This window comes from Polyodon spathula, chromosome 23, assembly GCF_017654505.1.
Source record: "Polyodon spathula isolate WHYD16114869_AA chromosome 23, ASM1765450v1, whole genome shotgun sequence".
In the NCBI taxonomy this organism is placed as follows: domain Eukaryota; kingdom Metazoa; phylum Chordata; class Actinopteri; order Acipenseriformes; family Polyodontidae; genus Polyodon; species Polyodon spathula.
Genome location: NC_054556.1, coordinates 23367731 through 23381726, shown reverse-complemented (window position 1 = coordinate 23381726; position 13996 = coordinate 23367731). Strand labels below are relative to the sequence as shown.

Sequence of the window (13996 nt, the reverse complement as noted above, 5' to 3'; positions counted from 1 at the left end):
GGCTATGACATTTAAAATGAGCAGTCGGCACCCAACGTACTGGCTCCCTATCAATTGAAGTACCATCTCAGCCTGATTAAAACCTTATCTTAATATAACAGCCATTGATTTTGTGTCACTGATTCACTAATGGCAGCAGCATATAGAAGCTAGTATCTTGGTGGTGGTAGGTTTTCAGATGCTTAACACATAAATTCAAGATTGTGCTGCAACATCTCAAAACTGTAAATACACCTTTTACTGTTGCATCATAAAACAGCTATGTGGGAGAAACACAAATAAAATAGCCCATTAACAGTGCATAATAAAAGGCTTGAAAATGAAATATAAACTTTAGGAAACCTGAAAGCTCAGGGACTAATCCAAAGCTGTCAGACTGGTAGTGCATTTGATGGATGGTCCAGCCCTAAGATGGACCTCAGGGCTGGTGCTTCCTAAAGCGGGCTACTCTACTGCACCAGTCAGCAGTATTAATCAAAACCAGTGGTTAATAATTGAACGGGCTGATCAAAACCATTAAACTCATCAAACAGGGCCAAAGTGACAAGTCGTCAAGTCTGGGACCTCCTGCCCTCTCCTGAATTCCAGCAATGACCAGTAGCCTACTGGCACTGAGCCGGTCAGCAGATTTCTAGCCGGTGGCCATGCTGGTTCAAGAGATGGAAATGGCGTTTAATTCAAGCCACGTGTAAGACATTTCAACCCTGAACAATTAAATAGCACTGAAATGATAAAAAGTACTTTTTGACACCAATGATCTCCTTTTTAAAAAACAAAACAAAACAAAAAAATAAACCGTAAACATTAAAAGGATTACCAACTGAATGTTCTCATGCTTTTAAAATGCTTGGTATGATTTTCATTTAAAAAAAATGACTTTATTGAGGGATACTAGCAGTGGTTCCCATTGGGTTTAACTTTAATTTGATTTATTTTCTTTATCTTCAAAACCCTGAACGTCAGCAATCCTCTAAAGCTTTTTGATGTCAGTTGTTGAACTGACTTCTCTAATGCCCCATGTAAGCTATTGTACTCAATTTCTCACCACAGCATTCCAATACATTTCACAGAATATTCACTTGTTTTTTTTCTGGATTCTGCTGCATCTCAGCTATCTCAGTTTCACGCCTGTCGCTCGGCACATCCTGTTTTTTTGTATGAAGACCTGCTATCTGTTCAATTATTAACTAGCTGGTGATAAATTATTTTGTTGAGAGTTATATCACAGAGTCTTCCAGCTGCCATGTTAAGGAAACAGGTTTTCTGAGATGATTCCACTCCATCATGTGCTAACAATTCTCTAGTGTTGGATTGCCCTGTGGTTATATGAAGTGGAGGCTGTGGGGGTTATTTCTATTTTAACATGTTCTAACTTCCTTAAAATGATTATGAATAGCATAATGGAAATGGCTTTTTATTTTTTATGTATGATTGTAATTTATATTAAATAATGCTTTAAGCAAGAATCCCCTCGGGCCAGGGGTCCACACATGGACATAAAAATATGTGTTCAATATTTAAAATGATTCTTTAAAACCGAAAAGCAAATGAGTTTATTAAGCCAATTAAATTTTTTCTTTTATTCATTTTCTTTTTAAAATGTGAGTCGTTAAGGGATTTTAACAATCATTCACAAGCTCATTCAAACATTAATGGATGTAATTTTATTAAGAGGGGAGTATTTGAATAGGTTAGGAGACCCCCACATTTAAACTCTGGCACACTTTATGCATATTAATTATTCTTTTATATTTTAGAATATTTCATAGCTATCTTTATAATGTCACATTAACTTAGAAATGCTACTTGTTAGTTCGTAAGTTGAGCACTATGCCTATGTGGTAGGTATTTCTGATCAAATATGAATTAAAGGTCACTTATATTGTTCTTACTTTAACACCTTCAAACACTGGCTGGAGTGTTGCAGCTTGAGTGAGTAGTGGGCTATTGATCGAGTGGACATGCTGTGTAATCTCACTGAATGGACAGACTTCCTAAACACAGGCGACATGAAACCATATCCATCACCACACTACTCAGCAGAATCATTCATTACCCCGGTCTGCAGTGAATAATTCAGGAGAGAAAGAGAGGGTACCATAAGCCTGGCTGACAAGCCGTCACCAAAGGTAGTCATACAAGCACCCCTCATGTAATAATTTCAATGTAATGTTATATTTTCAGTAATATCTGTCAAGGTTTATATACTGTAGACGTATATAGCGTTGGCTGGAGAATCTGGATAAATCATTTGGAAATGATAACTAGAATAATCCACCACATTTCCGTGTAAGGTTGTATATACTTGATACTGATAGGGATGCATTGCATGAAGACCGTCTATTAGGGCACTGTAAACTCCTGCTGGAGTGATGGTGTTATCTGGTACAATCTATAAAACGACTTGTTTAAAGCTCTCTAATCCTTTTTTTACACTTGTTGAGACTCTCACCTAAGGATTGCTTGTGTGCCAGTTTGCTGTCACCAGTTACAACTCTAACTAATTATCAACACCGCTTCATATTTATTGAAAGATACTACTTATTTTTGTCAATGATTTACACCTTTATTCTAAGTACAATTAGTTTTAAACCTACACATACTTCCTATTTAATTGCCTATACACAACAGTATGATTAAAGGTATCTTTGTTAAGATTTTGCAGACATATTCCAATTGGTAGATGAGCCTTAGAGGCCATCTGTGTAGGGAATGCTGAGGTGTATGGGAAAGAAGAGCACAATGCCATTCTATTCATTCACAGAACCCCGAAAACCCAAAACTACAATAAAATAAATGAAGAAGAGAATGTGCTGATCATATTAAAACCCTTTCAGCCGCGCCTATTATAGCTCTGATACGATTCCATGCACGTCCTGTTCGGGGGGCTCCCTTTGCGGACCACAGGTTAATGTTTAGCTCAAGTCTGGTGGGATGAAAACACTTGTTTAAGACAAGACAACAAAAAAGCCATCAAAGAGAAGCACTAAAGAAGCACCACTCGCCTCCTACGCATCCACACAGACACGCACGGCATGCCGACTGATGTGACAGCCCAGGTGGGGGTGTGTGAGGGGGAGTGAGGGCTTCTGTTGTCTTCCCAGTCTGAGCAGAGATCCTAAACATGCTGTCGTAGCGACAGGAGTGAACCATCTTGGGGATGTCAGCAGATTGATTCAACGCGCTACCTGGCAGTTAATTATTGAGCCGAGAGGATGAAGGTGTATTATCAGGATTAGAAGGAGGCTCTGGGAGAGTGACAGATTGGGCAGCTTCAATGATTCTGAATGGAAAAAGAGGAAATGAGAAATTTTGAATCTAAAAGGGGAGAAAATGTGGAGCTGTGAGTCTGGTTACTTATTGAAAAGTGTTTAGAATGAAAGTTCTCAGTGTGGGGCGTTCTTCCAACAGCAGGCAGTGTTGTCACAAAGCACTGGAGATGATACAATATTCATTAAGAGGAACAAACCATTTTGAATTAAAATAAAGCTTTTATTCAACACTGTGGTCAGGTATAACGCCAACACATGGGTACCTTTACCTGAAATTAAAACAACTGGAGTTTGGATAAGGTAAGGGATCAGTGTCTGGACGTACGACTCAAATATTCAAAACCCACACCCGGGTTTCTGATATGAAAGAAAGGCTGGATTGAAAGATCACCAGGGCACATTTCAAAAGAAGGTTAACTGCTGTAGGAAACAGAGCTAAGAAGCATGGCCTGTTTCTTGTAAGGATTTAACTGCAGCAAATGTTGCTGGATTCTAAAATGAGAAATCTGCACTGAAAACACCCAGAGGCAGCATGTTAACACGAAGAAGCAACAAGCCCACATAGAGCTCCGGGGGACTACAAGAGTAGCCGTGCCAGCGGTGGATGAAGAATCACCAGGTGATATCTCTCAGACATCTAAAGCAACTGGGAGCAGGACTGGAAATATCAATGGAGTCCTGTTGTTCCATCAGAATTACTACAAAACAATGTATTCATCGTCTTCATCAGACTGATTTTAAAGAGGTGCTGTTCACAAGGAGGGAGCTTATTGAAAAGATTGTGATCACTATTAAGTATTTTAAAAACAGATGTTCTAAAAACAAATAGACTTTTATATTATTTGTTGCTGTTTTTTTCTTTTTTTTTTTTTTACCAGTATGCTGTACTGTTCAAGACATTGGTTTCTTCTTCCAAGATTTGAATGACATCACTAAGGAATAACAATATCCCACAGTCCAAGAACTTTTCTCCTGTAACTACATTCTAAACACTTTTCAATAAGTAACCAGACTCACAAATCCCCACGTTCTCCCCTTTTAGATTCAAATCTCCCCATTTCCTCTTTTTCCATTGAGAATCACCGAAGCTGCCCAATGTGTCACTCTCCCAGAGCCTCCTTCTAACCCTAATGACACATCTTCACCCTCTGGGCTCAGTAATTAACTGCCAGGTAGCTGAATCAGCTGACTTAATATGACAGTATCCCACCATGCACTGTTTGTTTACAACCTAGCAAATATGGAGCCGGTGCCCATGGAAAACATAGCGCTGCCTAACATGAACATTACATTTTATCATAAATTCAGTTCTCCGTGAACGATTTCATCGATCCAGATATAATAAGTGCCTTGATTTCGGCATCTGACCACATCGCTCCATGATCCACCATTTTACAACATAAGCCTAAAAATGGTACATCAGTATTGATAGTCATTCTCAACTCCTTCAGGCGCCTATTCTGAGTACTGTATGTGTAATATCCATGTGCCAAAACATATCAGAAAGAATATTGGGATATTGGAGGATACACAAAAACTGTTGTGGTATTAGTATCCGCACTTCTGACACTGCACTACCTGATGCGATCTAATTTAGAACGGGACTCAAGACTACCGCCTGAGGTGGTCTTGAGTCCGGTTCTCAAGTAATGAATCAAAAGCTGGGTAGTGTAGACGCTGACCGTATTTAGCACTTTTAAGCTGGTTTAAAGGCAACTAATATGGTTTAAAGGTATAGTACGGACAGGACCTTAGAAAAAAACAACAACTCGTCAGTATTAATAGGAACTCATAAAAGAAGCACTCGAACACCAGCACTGGTAACCAAAGGGGATTTGTTTCAAATGGAAAATTAGTGCAGAGAAATAGCCGGGGGCTTTGCTGGGACGTGAACATGGGAGGCAGCCTCACAATAATTAGACGATGTCTTAAAAGCACAGTCTCCCCTGTCGGACATTAATGCTGCTATATCCCTTTCCAGCCCGCAGATTCAAATCAAGGGAGGCTTTATTTCAAATGGAAAAATTAATGGAATAATAGCCCAGAGCCTCGCTATGACGATTCTATCCCCGGCACTGTTTTTTTTGGATGAATAATTGGAGAGGGCTTTAAAAATTTAGCGCCCGCTAATTCCACTGTGACCTCCGAAACACACTCTGGAGGTATCTGGCTTACTATGTCAGTTTTTGAGGAGGTAACTTTTTTAAGCCTTTGAAAGAATGTTGATCCTGAATAGACTAATATTTATCAGCATCGCATCAGAGCATTCAAAAAGTTACACCATTTTTTACATTTTTTTTTTTATTCCTCCAGTAAAGAAGCCCTGACACAATTAACACTTTGACAACTAGCCATCTTTTAGACTGGAGACTGCAGGAGGGGGTCAAGCATATTAACCTTTCAGTTACAAAAATTATCTATAGTAAGCGGTAAAGTAAGGTTGTTCCTAACGTTATGTGATCTGATGTAAAATAATAAAAAAAAACTACATTCAGTTAATTTAAGACAGAAACCAACTTCTCGCTTCTCTTTCTGTCTAATCAGCTTTCATTTTGATTTAGCCAGGACTGAGGTGGTGGTGAGGAGGGGGTCAACTCCTAAGCATGGCAGTGTATGTGTAATGTTAAATATGCCTGGCTGAAGCAAGCTGCCAGAGATTGTCAGTTACCTGATCCAATCTTTGCTTACCTGCCCATCAGGTTGGGAATGTTGCCTTCCTCTGAGAAAGCCGCTGCTTCAGCTTCAATCCCCCTCTAGTTAAAGGAAGGAGAGCTCAAGCCGCTTTCTCCTACAGGCTGGAGCGTCTCATCGGACATGGGTACAAAGATAAGAACACATCCCTTTCAGGCGTTGTGGAGAGAGAGGGGAGGCGGGTGGACAGAGGGAATTGACAGCGGAAGAAGGGAGGTGGTGTATGATTTGTCTTGAAGTCGGGATGCCCCACAGCCTTTTCTGTTCAAACATTTGAATTGATTAACCTGGCATGCGTTGGTGGGCTCCTGCGGATAGAGATGCTTCCTGCTTTCTACAGACTAAGGAATTGAGGATAGCTAAGTCCCAGTACATTAACTTCAGTGTATCAGAGTTTCAACCGTGCATTAAAAGAGTTCTGAGTTCTTACCTTTTGTTTTACTATACTATACTATGCATTTACCATAGTGTATCCTGGTTTCTCAAGTTTATTAACATGCTTGACCACACTTCATTATTCTTTACAACACTTACCTATGCTTTACCATGCTTACACTGTGTTTTATTATACACAGTTGGTTCATTTTCTTTCAGTTATAAATGCCCAAGGCTTCATGTAACGATAATTGCTGCTTCTGCACAGCCTCAGGATGAAACACACTTTTTAACTTTTCATCAAAGCAGCAAAACACAGAACTTTATTAAATTTTCATTCAATATGTTCACATCTTTTCCGTTTTGTAATTCTGAGAACGAGCCATCGTATTTCATCAGACCCACTTCCTTCCTGCCTGGAAGGGATACAGCTCTTACTACCTCCTTGTTACCCAGTGCTGTGCCGACGAGCGACAAAATGGTAGAGAAAAAAAAAAAAAGATACTTTGGGATATGTCGATGTACAAAAGTTTGGTTTTATAACAGGATTATTTTATAAATGATTCAACTGGTTGGTATTATGATTGGATATGTGGGTCTTCCATGTTTTCATTTCCATATATCCACGGTCCTCTCTTTATCTCCAGGTTATGACGATAAACGGTCAGTCTAAGATTCATTGACATGGCAAAGACAAAACCATATATTAAACCACAGGGTTGGTTTTACTCCTTACACACCACAAAATCCCCCTGCTCAGTACGTGGATGGCAAACACCAGTTCACAGTAGAGGGGACCTTTCCTCTAAGGGGCTGGAATGCAAGGATGGGTGTTACAGAAGCCCTGCGCTAGTGAAAGTGACATTATCAGAAGAGACATTGAGGCTATTATCGATCCCATGGCTCTGCTATGAAGAACACAAGCACCCTGAATAAATCCTTTGCAGATCTGAAGCCGTGCCTGTCTTCAAATCACTCTTCCCTTTTACGGTACAAACAGCTTCACAAAATAATTAGTACATGTGAAAAATTTCTGAAATGTTGGTAAGTGCACCAGAGTACCTTACACTGTGCCCAAAAGGGGTCTGTAAGTGTTTGACAAATGAGGCAGTGGCACTGTAGCAAAGCTGTCTATGTGTCTTAGCCTCGCACTGCTTTAGAGGCAATTTCTCATGGTTGAGTGGCTTTTTCCTTCCAAATCTTACACACAGGTATAAATCATTCACTTTGATTGCAGGGTTTGGGGTTTAAATAATTAAAGAGCTTTCATTTGTCAAGGTTTAGTTACTTAAAACTAGAAGCACAAGAGCAAGAGAAAGAGGGTGGGGAGGAGAGAGAAACACAGGGGGACATTAGCTGTAACTGGCAGTCAGAGAAATCCCAACCCATCACTCCATCTGGTAACAGATTTGACCAATGTAGAATCTTGTGATCCAACTGCTTATCAATAGGGCTCCTCGCCTTTTGACTTTGAACTTTCTGGGTGTTTCAGAGTGATCCAACTACTTTTGCATGCATTACAATAAATAAGATCATTAATATTTTACTCGGCAGAGGCACAGCTTAAGCCTTTTATAGCTACATACAGTAGAATCCTATAAGCTTGTATGATTGCCATTGATCACCAATTGGCCGATTGTACGGGGCACACATTGATTGATGACTATGTGAGCATGCATGCAGTCTTGAATACCGTATTTACTAGGAAAAAACATGCAGTTCCACTACCACTGATCAGGGCCGCTCTAGCCCCAGCTATGCCAGAATTGGTAGCTACTGCATGGTCCATGCTGGGCATGTTTTGGCCCTTGGCACTGTCATGCAAATACACTATTCTGGGGTACTAGTAGGTGGAACTGGTCCAGGTTATCCTTATAGATTAAACAGAGAAGCAGATCCTGTGAACAAGCACAGGAGTAAAGCTAGTATCATGTTCTTCTTTCAAGAACAACAAAGAGAGCAAGAGTGCCACCTGCTGGATCCATAAAGGAACAGCTCTATTATTTTTAATTTTACTGTGAAAGCCAATTTGTTTCCATAAACAAACACAGCCTGTTTTTGTTATGCCTTGTAGTTATTTCTCAGTCTTTCCCTGGTGGAATCATTATAACATGACACTAATGCAGCAAGACCGTTATCTGCTGGACATTACAAAAATGACAGTATTTTACCAATTAGAAGGGACTTTGAAAATTCTACACTGTTAGGTGATATTTTTGAATACATGCAATAGTTTGAGGGCACTGGGGGTGCAATACAATACTGCATTCTTACAATTTAGAATAAAAGAATGATTATTTTACAGAAGATCATTCATTATAATTCCATAACATATCATTGTAAATACAGTGTGTGTTTTAATTATTCAAATAACAAACAATGCTAAAAATGATATAACGCTGTTACAAACCAGGAGAATTGAAAGCTGATGCAGTTCTACTTGTCTGTCGCCAGGTTTGCGATCGTCTGTATGCATCTCCGTCTGCTGAAATGTCAGCTAATACTACGTCAAAATCGTTCCCATTATTTCCCAGATAGAGAAAAAAAAGGTTTCTACATCACCATGCCTGACCAGAGAAGGCAGACGCATTCTAGTGGTAAAGAATCATGCACCATCTCCATCAGTTCAACAGAATGTCAACTGGATAAACAGTGGACACACTGTTCACAAGAAGCCAGGTAGCCTGACAGGAAGATACAGCTCCAGGAGGTTTGATTACTACTAATACCTTTATTAAATTGAATGGAAAACCCATAGTTGTATAACATATGGGAATATATTTACGTATCCATTGTATGAAAAAAGAGCCTGTTTTGTTGTATTTACCATGAATTTATTTTACAATACATGGTAAGTGTACTTTCCTTACACAAGAAGTATAGAGAAACGTTTACAAACAAATAATACATATGCTGTGCATATATGTGTGCATATATGTAGAATGCATCAGAAGTACAACACACAGTAGACTGGTATGGATACAGTCATGTGAGAAACATGAACAGGGCAATCCAATATACAAGAGCAACACTGTAATACAGAATTTTCCTCTCGCTTGTACACAATACTAGCTTTCTAATGACAGCGAAACACAATTCTAAAGTTCTAACAAGATTTATTACCAGCAAAATGTCATGAATATTTTATTTTTTAGTATTTTCTTAATTCACAGTTTATAAGAGACTGTTCTAAAAGACCACCAGCATGGGTAATTTTGGCTATTTTTGCACATTGTAAATGCAGCAAAACCCCTATAGCAGTCTCCAAAATGCTGCCTTCATAAACAGCTGTTCCCAGAGGGCATTAACAAAACTAAAAATTATAGAAAATTATTAAAACGTACATATCTAATACATTATAGTAGCCCCTCTAATAATAATCTTCAATGGACACGCAATGGTTCTGTAGTAAGAGACAATGGAAGCAAAGGGCAGCTACAATGCTATAAACCACAGTGGTAACACATTTAGGTATAGAATCACAATGGTATCAACTAATACAGACTCTGGTAGCACATCAGCCAGAGTCTGCAGTGAAGTATTGCAACTTAATCCATGTGCGTGCTAGTGTTCTTTCAGGACACAGTACTACACTGATATTATAATGTTATCTCAATGGGATTTTTCAGTGGGCTTTGTTATCTTCAGAACCTTTGTTCTTGATCCTCACACTGTCACAATACATTCTTCCTCACTGCTTCACCTCTACCAAGAAGAGTCTTTGCCCTTCAGTTGCACTGAACATGCTGTTGTACATCTTTTCTCAACAAACCTAGTCTGCCTAAGGTATCCAGTCATCACCAGGCAGACGGTCATCAACTTATAATTATTCTGATTCTAAGACGTCCTCAATTTTGTGACCTTATCCAAACAAACATACACGCTGATTGCACACGCTCTTTAACAGTCTTTATCCTTCAGACCAATACCGTACACACTGTATCCGTTGCCTTGCCCCTGCATCGGAAGCAGAGAGTGTGTGCAAACAAGGTTGCATGCTCAGAGGGGTAGGTCCTATTTAAATGCCTTGTAATAATGGTAAGACAGTGAAAAGGGCAAAACACGTACCCGTTCTTTTATGTCTGTCCCCCAAAGGAACAGGAAGGGAATAGGTTGCAATGCAGTTTGTATTGATCTCTTTATTGAACAGTGCTGTGAAGCAAGTAGGAATCCCGCTCCCTTCGCAGTACATGACAACCCTGCCAGCACTGGTTATCCGAGACACCACACTGCCCCCTGTAGATGGCTAGTTGTCCAGCATGGAGCGCTGAAGAGCCTCTTGCATCATAGCGTGCTCGTCTGCAGAATAGTCCTGAAGAGAGACAGGGGGTGTGAAAGAGATACTCTGCTACTCTCAGGAATGCAGCATAGAATGAAAGGAAACTGGCATCGATTTGCAGCCCACAGACTCACAGAGCGACACTGCGTAATCCATCAGAGCTACAGAAACCTAGTGCATTTAAAAAATCCTGAATTAAAATGAATGAAAATTGCATACCACAAAAGTATCGTATGAGAAAGTGTGGCGCATCTTTAAGTGCTGGAAGAAGTTGGCGCTCTTGTAGTTTGGGTCTCCCCATGGCATCGAAGCACAGATTGGACACACCTTGGGAACAATACACACAATACATAGGTTTCGGTGCCACTGTATTTAAAGGATGTAATGAAAGGAAGCCCTCGACCTGGGCTCACTCACCACCTGGCGTGGGTCACGTGAGTGCTGGGCATTGCAGTGTTCCACTAGCCCCTCCTGATCTAGGTTCTGGAAGCCACAGTATGGGCAGGTGAAGGTGAAGCGGTTTGGCACAGCGCTGCAAGAGAAGGGACAGGATTTTTTTAAATATAGCTTATTGTGAGTCACCTGCAATTGCAAATACAAAACACACGTTTAAAATAAATCTTTTTAAAAAGCTGCTCTATACCTGAGTCGGGAAGGCTGTGATTTGGCAGTTGTGCTGACCCCTTCCATGATGTACTCCTGAAACTTGGGGCAGGCTGCAGTGTGACTGCGCATCTGGGACAAGTACACCTGTCGAGGAACAACCAGACTAGAATTACAGGTTAAACCTATTATTGTAAACACCAAACCTTTCTCTCCAGAATGTGCTGCACTGAAATCTCCCTGTGCCACTGCCTTGCGCCGAAGCTGTTATGTATTTGTGTATGACGGTGTGCAGTCAGTGCCTATTACATGCGGTTGTCAGGGGTGCTCACCTGTGCACGACAGCCCTTGCAGGTCCCCTGGGAGTTCTGAATGTGGGCCTCCAGCCCGACAGAGGCTGTCCACTTGGTGAGTGCAGTCCGGCACACGGCACACACTGGCTTCTGAGGACGCAGGCACTCCTGCAGACAGCTCGAGCAGAACCTAGGAGGAGCAAAAGCAAGAAGCATCACTATTGGGGGTGGGTGGGAAGTGAAGCAACACTGTGCCACAGGGCTGCACCTATGGTGAATACAAGGTGTTTTCAGTGATAGAAACTCAAAGGGATTTTTTTATGTGGCCATTGCCATGGGGATAATACTGTATAACATGCCCAATGCGCAGTGTGCTGCAGTCCTTCTGGCAATGGGTCTGGAACGTGCACTGGCAGAGAAGCAACATAATCTTCGGATTATGAGCGGGTGGTTTTAGAGGCGGGCAGGCTTAGTGGTAAGAGTCAGTAAGAATCAACGTGGACACAGTGTTAGAGATGAGAGAATGGGAAACATGCTGCATACCATCACCTTGCACATATCTGCTTCTATACATTCATAGGATGATGGTGTTGTTAAGGGAGAAAAAAAAACTAAACAAAACCCTGTCCCATTTTTGTTGAGTACTATGAAAAATATATACCGGGAGGTTACATATGACAGCACCTTATCCAAAAGATTTGTAAAACACTGAACTATATACTGAAAAGCGAAACAAAGAAAAGAACATACCCTGTGTACAAACTGTGTTGTTTGTCGGCCATTGTAAAACATTTGGATTCTAACCACCTTTACATTTTAAATCTGCCTTTTTCACAGTACCCTAAAATTACCCAAATGAACCAACAAAACCTCCTTCAGTTTATTATTTAATGATACCCAGAAAACCTGGAGGACACTGCACCCTGAGGAAAGGAATTAGGCACCTCTGCCCTAGACAGTCTCAGCTCGTTATTTTGGAAATATAAACCTTGACCACAATGGCATCCCTATTTTGGAGTTCTGAATAGTGTTGTTAGTTGCCCACACTCTCAAAGCCCTCATTCTCTGTATTACTTGGCCTAGCCGGTTTTTGACAGCCCTGCTACCCACATCCACACCACAAAGTTGGCGGGTAGGACATCCCAGCTTTCAAAACGAGATAATTTATAGCAAACTAATACAGGCTGTCTTGGACTGTGAGATTTTGAAAATATAATATTATTAACAATAATAAATATTATTAAATACATACATAAAAAAAAAAAAAAAAAAAAATTAAAATAATATAACAAATTTTTTCAATATTGTCTATTTTGCATAGATAAAGAGGCAACATTTGTTTGTAAACAAAAATTTATATTCGAAATATATATATATATATATATATATATATATATATATATATATATATATATATATATATATATATATATATATATATATATATATATATATATATATATATATATATATATATATATATATATATATATATAGCAAAATGTAAGTATGGTTATCCACAATGTATATGCTTTTATAACTAGTTAAACCCATAACCTGGAACAGAAACCTCGTGTTTCATGTAGGTAAACGGGGAATTGAAAGTTAATGAGCATAACAAAACGCTGGCAATGATGTCTGTGACATGTAGTCCTACAGACCATTTACTTACTATCCATTTTATGTCATTAAGAGTTCCCATAAACTACAAATCCCATCGTGCAACATCGCTCCTCATGTAAACAAAAAGCGAAAGTACCAAATACTGATTATTTTTAACAGGTGACCTGTCATTATTAATAAACATTTAAAAAAAAAAAAGAAGAATATGCACAGCGTTCTTAAAATCGGCGTGCAACGATTTTGTTAGATAATTTTAAGCATAATCTATTCAACCCGAATTCACTGAAGACAGAGTCTGAATTGATGATAATAAAAACAAAACTACCGAAATAGAAACACATTACTGAGGGCAAAAAGAAAAAAAAAAATAGGATCAAATGTGTTCACTCACGTGTGACCACATTGTGTGGTCATAGGGCGATCGTATATCTCAAGGCATACGGGGCAGACGAATTCTGATATGTCCCTCTCGCCTTCTGCGCCGCTGGTCTTTTTCAGCCCTGAGTCCAAGCCCCGAAACATCGCCATTTCTCACTACCGATTGCTTTCTGATCTGCCTTTTCCGTGTACAAAATATTCTAGCGTCAGAGCGTCAAACCGGCTGAAGGAGGAGCGATGGCGACGGCACCAGGCAGAGAGAATACTTGGCACTCACTGGTGGAGTGCTACTAATCCCACTTCTGGTTTGAGACAGTATTGTGTTACATGTGGCATCTTAAGACATTTTTGCTTTTTGTTGTCTTGACAACTCTGTTCCTACCGAGGCTTCAGAATGGCTATACCCAGGGCAAATAAATGGCGCAGAAATCATGGTTATTTAGACCATTGGACAACTTTCCATAAGGGTTTAAAACTACCTT

The 13996-nt window shown here is 39.9% G+C and overlaps 1 protein-coding gene across 1 annotated transcript; it reads right to left on the bottom strand.

Annotated features, from left to right (window-relative positions):
• Window positions 1-9500: 9500 nt before the first annotated feature.
• On the bottom strand, window positions 9501-13970 carry LOC121298000 (E3 ubiquitin-protein ligase RNF114-like). Its single transcript, XM_041224675.1, has 6 exons — window positions 13528-13970; window positions 11553-11703; window positions 11261-11367; window positions 11035-11149; window positions 10837-10944; window positions 9501-10650 (listed from the first exon to the last, which is right to left on the bottom strand). Exons 1-6 carry the CDS (start codon window positions 13662-13664, stop codon window positions 10585-10587), a joined length of 684 nt encoding a protein of 227 aa, XP_041080609.1. The 5' UTR covers window positions 13665-13970; the 3' UTR covers window positions 9501-10584.
• Window positions 13971-13996: the final 26 nt, after the last annotated feature.

Coding starts and splice junctions, on each gene's coding strand:
- LOC121298000 (XM_041224675.1), bottom strand. CDS start 13,664: ATGGCGATGTTTCGGGGCTTGGACTCAGGGCTGAAAAAGACCAGCGGC. Junction 11,704..13,527: donor ACCACACAATGTGGTCACAC/GTGAGTGAACAC, acceptor TGCTCCTCCTAG/GTTCTGCTCGAGCTGTCTGC. Junction 11,150..11,260: donor TCACAGCCTTCCCGACTCAG/GTATAGAGCAGC, acceptor CTTCTCTTGCAG/CGCTGTGCCAAACCGCTTCA.